The sequence below is a fragment of the Lagopus muta genome, chromosome 10 (genome assembly GCF_023343835.1).
Source record: "Lagopus muta isolate bLagMut1 chromosome 10, bLagMut1 primary, whole genome shotgun sequence".
In the NCBI taxonomy this organism is placed as follows: Eukaryota; Metazoa; Chordata; class Aves; order Galliformes; family Phasianidae; genus Lagopus; species Lagopus muta.
The window spans coordinates 17,018,287-17,034,186 of NC_064442.1; the positions used below are offsets into that span (position 1 = coordinate 17,018,287).

The 15,900-nt window shown below is 41.2% G+C and overlaps 1 protein-coding gene across 2 annotated transcripts in view; it reads right to left on the reverse strand.

Annotated features, from left to right (window-relative positions):
- ETFA (electron transfer flavoprotein subunit alpha) overlaps positions 1-15,900 on the reverse strand; it is a 30,043-nt gene that overhangs the window by 9,228 nt on the left and 4,915 nt on the right. For both annotated transcript variants that reach the window (XM_048956217.1, XM_048956216.1), the window contains exons 2-9: positions 14,588-14,746; positions 12,655-12,736; positions 12,480-12,562; positions 10,791-10,890; positions 9,635-9,745; positions 7,750-7,851; positions 6,700-6,768; positions 5,929-6,011 (exon numbers count right to left, since the gene is read on the reverse strand). In XM_048956217.1, the coding sequence (XP_048812174.1) occupies positions 5,929-6,011; positions 6,700-6,768; positions 7,750-7,851; positions 9,635-9,745; positions 10,791-10,890; positions 12,480-12,562; positions 12,655-12,736; positions 14,588-14,746 (789 nt within the window). The remainder of the gene's footprint in view (positions 1-5,928; positions 6,012-6,699; positions 6,769-7,749; positions 7,852-9,634; positions 9,746-10,790; positions 10,891-12,479; positions 12,563-12,654; positions 12,737-14,587; positions 14,747-15,900) is intronic.

Here is a 15,900-nt window from a genome sequence, read left to right on the forward strand (position 1 = left end):
AGAGAAAGGTAGTCTGTAAATTCAGTCCCAGCTGCATACAAAGTTTGCCACTATAAAGCTACTTTTCAACACTAGTGAATTATGAGATATTCCTACAACTTCCCAAGCCCTGTCAGTGTTCCCCATGTTCTTTCCACCTGCTCACTACCAACAGCCCAGCCATTACACAACCCAATGTGCACCTGCTGGACCATTCATGACACACAAATGTAATGCACAAACAGCACGGCCCCACAAAGCAGCTAGCTGAAGGTGCACGAAACTAAACAACACATCACCCATCTGAATGCAGACACTTCTGTGTGCACCAAATTAGGAAGTACTGAACATCCCGTCACCAAAGCAAGAAGTCAGTACCAGCAAGATGACAAGGGTTACACTTCTCACATTCTCTAAGAATGAATTTGTTCACTCTTTTGTTAGAGACTTTATGTAAGAGTCAAAGACCAAAAATGAAGTTAAATACTGGAATAAAACACACCTTGCTTCAGTTTCAGTGCAAGCAGTCTGTAGTTACCTACTGAGCAATAACATCAAGCAATAAAAAAGCCAAAGAACTGGCTAGGTGAACTGCTTTGTATTTGGTAGCGAAGCAACCAAAAAGTAAGAAATACAATAATGTTAATGATGTGATGCTGCCTTCCCCTTTCCAGCTACTCCCAAAGCAAGATGACGACCACCAACTGCTAAAAAGCCACTCCTTGTACAGAAGAGGCCTGCCTTCTAAGATGCTGGAGCACACATGAGCTCAGAAAGCATCCCATCACTTTGTAAGAGAAGTGGAACATGAGGATTTCCACTGCTCTGCAGAAGACCATTCTGAGGCTTCGTGCATCTCACTGCCAGGAAGTGCTCCTTGTTATTCTGCTTTTCTTTTCCATCCCATCCGACTCCAACATTTTCTACCTAACATAACACACTAAGTTGTAAATCTACCACCCTTTTGATGCTCCTGCAATTAATAATGACCAAAGACAGCCTCTAGTATGAAGCTGAAGCACAAGCACTGAAGCTGAGGAGGTCAGCAAGTTTTCTCCCAGTGATCACACCAGAACTGCACTGACACTGAATTCCCACGTGCCTCCCTCACCTGAGATTTCTCAGCACATCAATGACCAAGGGCAGCTGCATTCTGTGCCATCACACCACACTTCTAGCCATCTCATCTGGTGTCAATTATTACTACATCACACATTTCCTCACTCCTGCCTTCCCAATTTTTCCATCTCAGTTTCTTGTTACCCCTTGCTGGAACACTATGCTGTGCTCAGCTTTGAAAGTAACAACTGCCAGTGAACACCTAACTGAATGAATCTCTGGCTGGCTGGGTGGCTCCTCTGCACTGCACCCTCCTTGCCAAAAACCTGGGACAGTGAAGGTCAGGCCTTCCAGCCGTGGCCACCAATGGCTAACCCTGGATGGACACCTTTAATAATTGTGAAAGAATGGTGTGGCCACATCTTCCTCACTGCCAGCTAGGATACCTGTAAGGAAAGCTGAAGCAGACAGAGAGCTGAACCCTGAAAGGATGCTGACTTAGAACTCTGAAGAGATTAAACTAGAAGGATGCACTTCCAGAGAGCAGAAGATCCTTCCGAAGTCCAGAGGATGACAGCCTGAAATGACAACACTTCATAGAAACAAAAAAAAACAGAGAGACAGGATCCCATTATGATCCCATCTCTGAAAGCTGAAGGGAGAATGTAACTCCACATACTAGCACTTCATAGTAAGGCATTCACAAGGATATCTCCATCCCAAAGCAGCCAGGCTGCACATCCCTACAAGCTCCTTTTTACTCTGATAGAAACTGCATGCAGCTCCGAATCTGAGAACTGAATTTTCTTCTTTATGTACAACACCTGCATGTAGGAAACAGCAGAAAACAAATGGTGTCTGATCTTTTAAAAGCACACTCTTAAAACGCTTGTCACTGATTAAAGTCACTGAATATACTATTTTTTAATAAAGTAACACTTCATAATTTCGTATATTCACTTACGCTGAAATGTCCTCATTTCCATCTCACCAAGTAATGCACAGCCTTCCCTTTTCACAAGACAAAATGCTCAGAGAGCTGCAATCATCTAAAAATTAGCAGCTCAAACCAAGAAAAAGCTACTAACAAAAACAAACATAATGCACTCACTGCTTTAGGAGCCGGAATAAAATTATACACAAGAAATATTACCAAAAATCCATGCCTAACCAACAACAAAAAGCATAAATCCCAACATAAACAAGGATAGAATCTCACAGAGAGTTTTGTGGCTGCTTTGGCAGTGGACACGTACTGTAACAGGACTAACTCTCAAACAGGAAGATGGTGAAACTACCCTCCTTGATCAACTGCATTCTATCATTACTATATCAATAGCAATTACTATTATTTTAAGCAGAACAACCTGAGGCATTTCCCTACTGGCAGTTTGTTCATGTGTTACGAAGTGAGCAGTTGAGGACAGCTGCTGCAAGGTTCTTGTGTCCTGTGATCCATTACCACAACCGTGCTCTTAAAAACCAAGGTCTGTTAGGCAATTACTGAAGGACCAACAACCAAAATTATTCTTCCTTCACCAAATTCCCAACCAAAAGCAGAAGGGAAGAAGTAAGCAGATCTTGTAGACCATTACCTTCTTAACCAGAGATCAGACCAGCAACACTCCGCACGCATCCACAGGCAAAAGGCAGCAGCAAAGCACCTCCCCTCCTCCTCAATTCCTAACCAACTCTTCTCCCTCCTGGGCTCAAAACCAACCCAGTCCCAGTCCTATAAAAACAACGCATTCCAGTCCTGCATTGAGCCTGGGCCAGAGGCTATTAATAGCAGAGCACACACTGAGGTGCTTTCCCAACAGAAACCAACAGCTGCAGGGGAGCACAAGCACATCTCTAACTGCAACTGCTCCTCACATCCAAGATTCTTTCCCTGCTTAAAACTCACGTGCCCAGACAGACCTCAAAACCAACGAGAAGGACTCAGGACCCTGTTCATACAGCTGATCAACACACAAAGCTGCTTTGCTGTTTTCCAGACAAAACATCCCAAGTTCTCTCAGAACTCTTCTAGGAAGAGGAAGCAGTCATTTTCTAGAGGATTGGCACAACAGCCCAGATACCCTTCAGCTGACCAAGGAAGTTCCGTTCTACTCCAAATGAACTCTCTTCCAACGCACAGAATTACACTCTAGCTAAAGAACCCAAAGGACTGCAAACGAAAAGGAGCGTTGGGAATGCGAAGTCAACACCGTGCAGCTTTGACTCTTCTCACAATTATGGTACTGACTCTTCACGCTGAAAAAAACCATCATTCTATTCAACAACACTGAGTGCTTATCAATTCAATCTGCCATTCCATGACCACGTTCCATTATCACATTTCCAAGCCACTGTAAGCTGTCCCTGCAGGTATTTCTACAGGAAATACCCAACAAGTGGAAACAAAGAGCACATCATTTTCAGTATTTCAGATAACTCCCTGCTTAATAGTTATTAAGGAGGATATGGGAAGATGAGAGAGCAATGCATCAAACTGCTGACAGGAAGACGCAGCACCCTGCAATAGTAGCATTATTTACTGACACAACAGTGAAATGCCCATTCATTATCAGGGAGCTTTCTGACAACACTGATGTGGTCCTGTGGTGTGGCTGTGTATTCTTCTGACTTTCACACACTGCTATGATCTGTGGTAAGCTTTAGCATTATTTCTTCGTCAAAAATTAGCCTCTTTCATTTTCAATATAAATGTTTATGTGCCTTCAGCTCTAGAAAAAACATTCACCAATTAATCTTGACACACAACCCACAGCTGAGCTATGTTCAGATTAGCATTTCCCCCTTTATTAATGGAAATTTAGGTAGTGAGAAAACTAAGGACGTTCAGTCTCAAGCCCTTTCAAAATATGCAGCTAAATGACACACAGCATACTTCCCTGGTCTTCCAAAGTTTTGGCATGTGACAGCTGACTCTGCCTTCTGTGGAACCTACAATTCCACATACGTTGCTGTTACATTTTCTGTGCCAGTGCTGATATGATTGACTGGAACAATTTGCTGAGACCAAGGTGCAGCTGCACACTCAACCTAATGTCCAGTGTGTGATCAAAGCAAGCAGATCACATTTAAATACAAAATTCTTTTAGCAAAGAGAAAGTATTATGCTGGGGGTTAGAGCTACAGTGTGTTATGGTCAGGCATTGGAATGGGCTGCCCAGGGAGGTGTTCAAGGAACGTTTGGATGTTGTGTTGAGGGATATGGTTTAGTGAGAGCTATTGGTGATGGGTGGATGGTTGGACTGGGTGATCCTGTGGGTTCCAACCTTGGTGATTCTGTGATGCCATGGATTCTACATTCAATACCCAAAGAAAATCAGAAAGAAGAGTTAGGGTTGTATATTAACAGGTACAGCTCCACAGACACTGTTATCACAGCTACCAAGATTTTGGAAGAACACAAAACGCAAACAAACCACAAACTTTTATGCTTTCCTTAACTCTTATGTTTTACATCTGTTCTTCAGATCCTGTTTGCCTTGTTTTTGAAGTTGGATATCATACAGATTCACAGCTTTATCAACTAGCATGCCTAGAAATGTCTCCATTTAGCCCTTCAGCAGGGCTATCATCAGCAGGACTCCATCTTGACGAGGACTTAACTAAAAAACCAACAAGAATTCCCAATCACATTTCAAGACAGAAGAGCTGAGAGGCACAAAGTACCCTGACCGAGAAAACCCAGCAGGAAGAACTGACAACAGACTGCAGGAAGCCCAAATTCCTGTCTTCAAGATTTCCAAGTGCAGCTCTATCTTGTCTGATGTATTAGTGGAAAAATAGCCATAGTTTGGTTTGACATGGTCTTACCATGAACATGTACAAGTGAACCATGAACAAGTCTTACCATGAACACGAACAAGTCTTACCATGAACATGAACCATGAACAAGTAAGAAGTTGCTCATTAGAGCCTTCTGCTGCCATAAACACTCGAGAGATAACTGCTTACTGAAGGACTGCACGCTTACTAGGTTATATAGCTCAGCACATGCATCTGATATCCACATGGGCCCACGTTGCTGGCCACTCAACATTTCATTTCAGGACATGCTAGCATACATTCTATCACACACTGAGATGAGCTCCATTTGCACCTTCCTGTTTTACAAATGCTCAAGTGTGTTTTATCTGTATATCAATTTCTCCACATTTCACTGGCTTGTAAGGACCAAAAAGAGTGTCTCAGACTTCTACAGGAGAGCAAGCCACCTCTTCCCTCCACTGACCCAGAAAGACACATGGGGACAGAAACCACTCCCTCATCATCTCTGGATGCACAGCAGGAAAGAATTACTGCAGGTTATTCTCCAAAATTAAGACACTTACTGGAGTATGCTTCTCCTGATCCCACTACACAGCAGCCAACTTGCAGACTACTTCTCTCTCAAGTGCCTTGTGTTTTTATCTCGTACAAGAATTTTGCTTAGAATGCAATGCAACAACGAAGTTATAGTTATCAAAACTTAAAAATGAAGCCATGATCTAAACTATGTGTAAAAAGGTTTTCTAGAGACCTCACCACACATCAACACAATTTAAAGTTTATGCAGGCAACGACACCTTTTGACTCATCAATGATGGCAGTCAGAAAACTAAAGAAGAAGATTAACATAGGCCACTATAAAGGAAATCTAGCTTGCAAAACCTCTATCCAAACTGTCTGCAGGAAACTTCTAATTGGGCTAAAGTGGAGATTTACATCACAGCTTGCTGCTGTAGTTCTTGCAAATGCACGTTTATGTGACAGTATCATGCCAGACACACAAAGGTTTTCCTGTTAGGTTCAGTAGAGACTTAGTTCATTGCTTTGAAGGAACACATATACTAGCAAACACAGCAGTTGTCTTATGAGCTCTATTTCCATACTTACTGGTGCTACTATTTTACCCGTCTGTCCAACTTGCATGTCATTAGGAACAAATCCAGCATCTACAGCTGCACGGGAAGCTCCAACTAGTTGAAAGAAAATATTTCCAATGTTTTCTTTTAAAATATTAGCAACTCAAATTCATACCACCATAAAAGCACATGTATTTTACTGAAGAGTCCCACACATTAAGGGCACATATTTAGAAAGTTCCCTCTAAAGAGCTCTTAAAGTAATCCCTCTCCATAACACTGGCAGAAACTTCCAAATACTAAATGCTAATGCACTTCATAAGCAACAGGAAATCCTTACTCCCAGCACCAAAAGGCCATATATTTAAAAGTGAGGATTTCAGTCTGGCATATTTCCATTATTTTTTCTTGTTGCTTTGTCAAAAGAGGATTTTCCCATATATGCCTTCCCATAACGTTCCAGCAAGTTTTAATAGAACACATGTGCCATCTTATATCGCTTACACCAAGTTCAGAAGTCAGAGCCAGTAAAGCAAAATGTCCAACTGCACTCAAGAGCACCACACAGATATTTAATCAGTGAAGCCAACCATTAGAAAACAAAGCCACTCATGCAAAAATTCTACTGATTACTAAGTGTAAAATCTAAGGCTAATGCAGTTAAAACATTAGCACAAGCAGCTCCTCCTCCCCCCCAGCCTTTGGTAGAATATTTTGCTGAAAAACGTGGCAAGAAGAACCACTCACACCATAAGAACTGTGATTCTATAAAGCAGTATCTAAAAAGGGGGGGTGACTTTACCTGCAGCATTCAATTGGTCCGCAAGATCATAGAGCAACTTAAAATTTTCACCACTCTTTAAGCCTCTTCCTTAAAAGTTAAAAAACAAAAATAAGATGAAGAAAGAGTACAATATGCTCTAGGATTTTTTGTTACACACACAAACGTTCTGTTTTATTATCCACACTTGCAAAGGCACAAGGATATGTTTGCACTGGTTATCTTTGGATACAGAATTAAATAGTATTTGACACTGTGAGATTTAGCTTTTTTCTTTGTAATAAATATTACATATACAAACCAACACCACTCCCACTGTTTATTAGCATCATCAAGCTCCTCCTTTGAAATTAGGTAGACAGGATTTTTGTGCTCCCCCTGCTGGCTTTAGGCATAAAACTCTGCAGTAGGATAACTAAAGGCTTTCATTACCTTTCTGTATGCACAAAGACCAAACCAACAGAAGATTTAAACCCGAAAAGCAGAATACAAAAATAACAGCTTTTAAAATTATTAAAATCATTGTATCATGTTTGGGCTGCCTGCAATGATTAGGACTAATTTTAAACCAAACAAACTTTCATCTAAAAACACTTCACTCTGTAATTTTAGAGAGGCTCACCAATTACGGCTATGATCTTAAAATGCCTATTAGCATATAGCAAACTTCTCTGTTCTGCCACTTCATGATATACAGATGCTGGGTGTCTCCCCACTGTCTCCTATGTCCTATTTCAAAAAATGTACCAAGTCAGTGTTTTCCTGCAGAATCACAGAATGGCCTGGGTTGAACAGGGCCATGATCCTCATTTGGTTCCAACCCCCTGCTGTGTGCAGGGTCACCAACCAGCAGCCCAGGCTGCCCAGAGCCACATCCAGCCTGGCCTTGAATGATGGGGCATCCACAGCCTCCTTGGGTACCTGTTCCAGTGCCTCACCGCCCTCTGGGTGAAAAACTTCTTTCTAACATCCAACCTGAACCTCCTCTGTCTCAGTTTAAAACCATTCCCCCCATCCTATCATGTAGTTGAGCTGTACCATCACAGACATGCACAAAAGCACACTACTTACCACCTGACACAACCACTCTTGCACTCGTAAGCTCAGGCCGGTCACTTTTTGACAGCTTCTGCTCAATCCATTCTGACAGACCAACAGGTGCTGGAGGGGTCACTGTTTTAAGCAGGTTGAAAAAAGGATCCACAAAGAAAAAGGATAAAGCACGTGCTTTCAACCTTCCAAATTTCAGTTTAAACTTCATGCACAAGTTCACTGTGGAGCCAGCTCTACCACAAGATTTTAATTACCATGAATAGTTGCTCTGTGATTCTGAGCTACAAGCCTCCCCTATTACCTGTGGTTATTTATCCTGCAGTGGAAGACTGTTTTATGAAGTTTTATGTACATTAGATTGCACTAAATGAAGGTCTGCTCTATAAGCAACATACTGGTATCAACCCAACATAATAACCATGGCTCTTTTAAAAGGCAGGCAATCAAGCCAACTACGTAGGTTGCTCCAAAAGTAATGCCTCTTGTTTATTTCCTTGAAAACTACAGCAGCTACAAAGAGCATGATAATATTATTTGACAGAGCAAATTATCAGCTACAAAAGTCTTTTTCTCAACACACCATTCTCGGCACCATTAGTTGTGTCCTTTCACCAGCACTGATCAAGAGCCTTTATGTTGCACTCGTGAAAACCTGCACCAGCAGAGGCAACCCACTGTCACTGTTGTCACTGCTGGAACACACCACCCACTCCTCACCATGCTCACATCCACTGTCTGGTCTCCAAAACCATTCAGCAAGCATCAACGGATGCCACTTTTTCCACATGGATGAATTCAGTTCCACCCGTGTGCTTCACATGCACTTCCGTGTCAGGAGCTGCTCTGTCAGAGTGCCCCTCTGCTGCCAGCTGCCACATGGCAACAAAACATAATGGAGTTTTGTTTACTGGTGGGGAAGGTACAGCCTCTGCTGCCATACCACCAAAATCCACCTCTGATGTTGTGGATCAAACAGGAGGCATTACTTTTGGAGCAGCCCTTGCAAACAGTGCAAAGACAGTACAATATGCCAATGTCAGATCTCAAGCAGCATGTCTGCTAACTTCTGTGCAAGTCAGGAAATACATGATGGTTCTGGCAATGCACTCATGGCTTCCAGACAGAGATGAGGACTGCAAAGGTGATGTATGGGACACACAGCACATTACTAAAGATTGCTTCTGCTGGACTTACAGCACTGTCATAAAAGGGCCCACACTGAAAAACAGCAGAGGTGATCAAACCCTGGGACGGGAAGCCCAGAGCAGCTGCTGCCAGTTTCCACCTGTGGAGGTATTCAAAACCCAGTTGGACACAGCCCTGGAGAACCTGCTCCAGTGTCCCTGCCTGAGCAGAGGGGTCTCCAGAGGTCCTTTCCAACCTAAACAATTTCATGACCCTGAGACCATGGATTTCTCTATGATCCAAGCTACAGAGATTTCATTAAAATAACCACTTACACTGATATAAAACAATGATGGAGTGTTCTCAATCCAATTTCAACTACCACTAATTTACTCAGTGCCATAATGAACTATCTCAACTGAAATACGACCGATCAAACCAAAGCTGTGGACTGCCAGCAACTTGCGCTGTGAAAAACCAACCCAGCTATTCAAACAGCTCTAACTTCAAATAAGGAATAGCTCCAAGATTGCTACGGATGAGGTTCAGGCAGCGAGTGAAACAGGCACAAATAATCTGTGCACAATCTGCTTCTGGGTGAAGAGAAAGAAGTGAAATGACAACTCCTATCTTCCCCTACCAGATAACAACAACCAAGTACCAATATTTAAAAGGAAAAGGCTAAGATTATTAAATTACTACCAATCTGCTCTGACAAACATCAGCCCACAAAATAGAACCTAACTCTAAGTGACAAAACACAAGGACAAATGCTCACCTTTCTCCACACTGGCGCTGCCGCCGCTCGTTGGTGCAGCCTCAAAAGATGTCCCCCGTACAGAAAACACTTTAACTGCTTCATCACATTGGACGGTGCAAAGAACATTTCCTAGTGAAGAACGATCATGTTTTTACAGAAGACATCACACACATGATACAAAGCTCCTGCCAAAAATAAAACTTTTAGATGATGAGAACTGGGAACCCAGGCACTCTTTAAGCTGTTCATTTCCAGTGTTCTGATTGACTTTGAACTCCATGTTTCTGCAGTACGACAAAAATTGCTTCATTTTTAAGGCAGTCAGCACATTTAAATCACCCCTTGCAAATGGTTTTACATTTCATAAGGGAAAACACACCTTTGAAACCACTGTTCTTAAGCATGAAGAGAGATCTGTAATAATAATGATCTGTTATACCGTGGTATGACTTCGATCGCATTTTCTGTCAGACTGCATAAGGTACTTATTTTCACAGGCTAAAAACTAAACTCAAAAAGTGCTACAACACCAGGTGTTAATAAACAAAATCATCTTGAAACTGCCAATTACTGAAAAGCAGCTAAAAAACAACACGCAACCACAAGCTGAGAGCATAACTCAAAATACCACCTTGGTGTATGTGGAACAGTAGGATTAAGAAACACAAGCTAAGGAGTCCATCTCTGAATTAAAACAGAGGGGCAGAACAGAGTTACAAAAAAAATAAAGGCTGATAAAAGAATTACAAATTACATCAATTAAATATTATAAATAATCAGTGCAATGTCTTCATAATTAGAGAAAACAACCCCGTGGCAGCTCAAATCAGAGCTAATGGAAGTCATATTAAATAATGTCAGACAATTAACTTAATGTTTTATGTTTTACAAAATCAAATCAGAAATACATTAAACAAAGAAACTGAGTATGTATAAAGGAGATTGAATTCTACTAATTAAAGTGAAGGAGCTGGTTTCCATCTAAAGTCCTACAGCACCAAAGTTACCAGTGCTCGGATTCTCACAAAGAGCACCACAGTGGATTTTTAAGCAATTTAGATTGTAAGGTGAACATTCCTAAAATATTCCAATGTTCTAACAGCTGGACTGTAAGAAGTTACCAGTATTAAGTGCTTTATTGCATGAGCACCACACAGCTGTTGTGACTGCTTACCTGCATAGATAGTTCTCACAAAAGTGTTGGGTGATTTGATCTCAATGATGTCAGAAACAGGAGCAACATCCAGCTTCGCAGCCACTCTGGGAATAAGATTCTACAAGTCAAAGATTAAAAGTCAGCAACATAAATGCTGGTATCTGCACACTGCATGTGAGAAAATGCAAAGGAAATAAGGTGAAATGCACATATTAAATAAAGGAACGTTTGCTGACCTGATTTTAAGCTCACAGATTGCTGTCTGTGATTATGGCAGCACATACGACTGTAACATGACTGCAGGACTACACAGCTTTAGCAGCCAAATAAGAACCCAGCACTGTAATAACATTAGAAATGTTATGATCCTAAGTAACCCCCTAATTGAATATCTTAAATTAGGAGGCTCGTTTGCTTCAATAATTTAGAACTGAATACAGATGTGATTTACTCAGAAAATTGACAATTATGGATGGCTGAGTTCTTATAACAAAAAAAAGAAAAACAAGAAGTATCTTGGAAGCCATTTATCAGAGACAACAGCAGGAGGAAAACACTACTCTCCTACCCAAAAAAAGCCAAAAATTTACTATTTAAAAATTATTGTTAGAATATATATATCCCTTTACTCTGAAATTAGCTCTGGAGAATTATTTAGAACCACAGGGCATGGGGAAAAGGATAAAAAGAGCAGCAGAAGGCATTGAGAAATTAAGGACAGCAAGAGCTTAACTTGCTCTCTCTCTCCCTCTGCTAACCTGGTACACCACAGAGCCCTGCTCGGTCATCTTTACTCACAGCCATGACAACAGTCACTGCTTGACTCCTCCAGTAAAGCACTACTTGATGATGGGAGCATAAGCTTTAAAGCAAGACATTAACCAAGGCACTGCAGATCACAAATAAATGAAAAATGGAATGACTCAGACTTGGGGCATGTAAGGATTTTCCTCTTAGCAAAATTGCAATTATATGGATTGATATTGATTGGAAGTAAAAATAGAAGGAAGGCTGATGTCATTATTCATTCCACGTTGGCAACATTTCCAGAATGTCCTTTTTTCTCTAATTCAGCTGCACCACAACATTACCTGACTGTCAGTACTGGGGCTCTCCATATATCTAAGCACATTTTTAAGTATGTACTTGTTAAAAAGTTCTGAAAAATCCAATTTTATTCACAAAACATCTTGGCTAGATCTTGGATCTGTATTATCTATATATATTTACAGACATTTCAATCTAAAGACCTACATCACAGATGCAATTCCTCCCCCAAAAGAGTTTGCTGCCAACAGGTCTACACACTTTCATTTCAACATGAAAACTATATAACAATCCTAATAATACTAGAAGTGAAACAAAAGTCACCAAAAACAGTTTACCAGGGTTTCATCCCCAGTTACTGCACTTTCGTAAGGCTTTCAGATACCTTTAAGTATTCTGTGTTCTTACACATTTTATACACTTTGCCTTAGGCACATACAATTAGCTGGCTACTACTACTGAGCCTCTCCACTGCCCCTCAGCTCAAATCAGCCCATAAGAGAACTCGGAAGCAGCTACTGGCTTCTTCAGTGCACTGCTGTCACGTTTTTAGGACACTCTGAATTGTCCAGGGCTGATCTGCAGACCCTCTCTCAGGCACACATACAAAAATGCCTCTCTGTTCTGCAAGAATTGTTTGATGCATTTTGATTTACTCACCTTACCAAAGGCAGATGCTCCAGCACAAATGTGAGTGTAATTAAATTGTTTCTGAGTTTCCAAAACCAAGGGAGTCAGCTCCTCTGAGAATAAAAATACAAGTTTACAACTATTTTATCATCAGTCACAAATCCCAATACTGCTTCTTCGGTCAACAGATAAGAACCAGTCTCACCTGCCAGAAATCCCTTGAATAGGTCGTGCTGAGCCACTAGCACTTTTGCAACACCCTGCACCTTGCTGAGCTCTTGTGCTACCTGTGATTACAAACCAATCGTTATTAGTTTGCATTACAAGAGCACACGGAGGCTTCAGCCAAACTCAGAGCTCCACAGTGGCAAGCATCACAGACAGACAGCAGGAGATAGCTCCTAATTAGTCCCTAACGCAAACTGCTCGCCCTCTATAGATTAGTTCAAAGTGGAACACAAAAGCACATCGTGTAGGAGTTAGCACAAACCTTACAGAACGAGCTGCAGATCTTCGGACTCACAGCACAGCGCCTTACAGGGCACTGCAAACCAATCCTGGCAATAAGAGAACTACAGAGTAAAACAAACCTAGCAAAGATTGCCCAGTACAAGAGACTACACAGCCATCTCGTGTTTTATGACAACAGCCAATAATTGTCTCACTCCAAGACAATTACTAAGCATTTTAACATAATCAAAGACAACAATCCTATATTCTTTCTACGTCAGTCAGTATCTACTTGCAGAGGCACACCAAGCAAATAAGAACAGCAATGTTATTACAATCTTTGCCCAAATTTCAGCAGCAGTCCTCTGCAGCTGACTGCCTACTGATGTGATGTCTATTTCCAATGTTATCTTTATGCAATTTTGTCCTTTGTATTTGCAGAAGTGAAGTTTAAATGATGAAAGGGCTGTTACAGATCAGAGAAGAGACTGACAGCAATGTCTGGAGGCCACATGCATCACCACTGAAAAAATGCAGTTTTACTAAGTTTGCTGAGAATCAGCTTTAGCCTTAAAATTTAACAAGAGGAAACAAACAAATATTCTGTAGCAGCTGTTACGGGATATCCGAGTAACTGGCTCTTTTGTCCTACTAACACAGATTCTTATAAAGCTTAAAAATAATCAATTTCATTTTCTGTGAAGAACTTTTCCCCCAGCAAGATGGACATTGCCAAACAGACACCACATGCTTTGGTACTGAACCCCAAACAAACAAAGCATTCCCAATCACTGTTCTATTATCCAAGCACAAATCAATCAATCAATCAATCAAAGAAGAAGGAAATCCACAGACAGACAAATCAGGCTTCTTTTCGCTGTTGCTGTTGTTTTATTTTTAACTGATCCAGGTAAGTATGTCTCCAGTCTCAACCTTGAGCACCTGAGTCTCAATTTAGAATCAGTCTGCAACTGTGAGTAAGGTTTGTTCAGCCACCTGTGAATTAACTGCTGTGACTGTGCCTCCTGCACAACACAGCATGTGGCCCTTTCAGAGTCACAGTTCCTAAGCAATAGCCTGATATTAAAAAATTAGGCACAGTTGTTCTTATTGTTTCATGTCAGACTACATCATGCTGGGGTAAGAGTGCCTCTCACAAACTAAAGGTACACCGTCCCCAGATTTTGCACTTCACAAAAATCAGACTGACAACACAACAGCTAATACAAATTGGATTATCCACAGAGTGATTGCAGACACTCTTGCTACCAGCAGTGACCACTGAAAGGCAGACACTCCGAAGCCTCACCTGACATTGTGCCCTTTCATTTCTGCTGATCTCTCCTTGCACAGTGCAAGGTTTTTCTCCCAGGTTCCCAGCACTGCATTATTTACCTTTCAAACTTTACAGGAGAACAGTTTTAAGAGTTAATTGTCCTACAGTCTTATAAAAACATGCTTGCTTAACTTGTAACAGCCTATTCTGATATTCCTCCTTGTGAAATTAAAACAATACCCACATTTCCACTTCAGAAGAGAAGCAGCTCAAGTGCAGCACATTTCCTGTAGATTAGCAATTCATGGCACAGCTCCTTTTCACCAGATTATTTTTCAAGCTTGCCAAGATGCTACCACATAGAATTCTACGGCATTCATTAATTCATTCAAATGAAAACAGGATTTCCCACCTTGTCACAACTGGTCCCAGCAACCAAACAGGAAACTTCGCCTCCAAGACGTTTTGCTGCAGTGACTGCATTGAGTGTAATGGGTGTAAGAGTCTCATTGTTGTGTTCTGCAATGACCAACGTACTCTGAAGCCTCCGAAACTGGTGCAGCAGGGATGCCTTCGAAGAGAGAAAAAGAGAGTTGAATACTTTGCATTTAAATAAATGAAAGGTTCCTGGGAGCATTCAATGCTCTACAGAAAGCTATCGGCTATGCAGATCGACAGCTGCTGCTGTCAAACAAAACAGGCTAAATCTACATCATTTCTATGAGGTAGGCAGAATATTTCAGTACTAGTTAATAATTATAAGGAATGTACAAACTTGGTTGACTTCAGCACAGCTACAACATGCAGCTTTTCAACTAAAACCTCCACAGGAAAATACTGAACAGCCTTAAGAAGAAAGCCACAGTAAGATGCATTGAAGCTCAGCTGATCAACTGAAATACAAAAAGAGTGAACAGAATTCAGTGTGAGCATAACATGAAGATAGTTCGTGGCTGTAGACTGAAACTCACATGAGGATTAGACAACTGAGTTTAAGACCCCAGGAAACCAAGAGTAAGCAGTAGTTACTTGTCTTACTGATTTATTTCCCCGTATGTTTTAGCCAAAATCTTTCCAGAGAACTCACTGTTGTAATCAGTTATCTGCAACAACAGAACTGGAGGCAGTAAGTAGCAGGATAGCAATAAGCATCAAAGGCTCCCAGTCTAAAAACAAACATATTAATAAAGCCTGCTGAACAGCACCAGGTTCAGCTGTAGATAATGTGTTTGCCTTCACAACATAAGATGCTACTGACCACTCAGCTAACACCACAATAAAAGGGTGCTTCATTGATCCTTTTCACTGCCCAGACTAACACCGAGGTAGTGAAAAGGCAGGGAGATAAATGCTAGCAAAAACTGAAGACTGACGGCACTACTTCTAACTTATTTTCTAAGGGCATTTCCACTCACAACAAACACGTGCACACCAAGCATTTAAAGCAGAAAATAAAGCTTCAGAAAACCTGAGAGCTGAAACGTGGACATGGACTTCAGCCAGGCAAGGTGTGTATCATCAGCACAGCAGACTTCACAAAGAGAAAGCAAACCCAAGGACTTCCTTGGGATGATAAAGATATAAATAAAAAGGTACCTTTCCACAGAATAAAGACCATAATTAGTCTTTTTTTTTTTTTTTTTTTTTTTTTTAACAATAAGGATTCTTGTAAAAGTACTCTGCATTTCATCTCCTACGCTTAAGGCTACTTGTTAGGATTGAAGA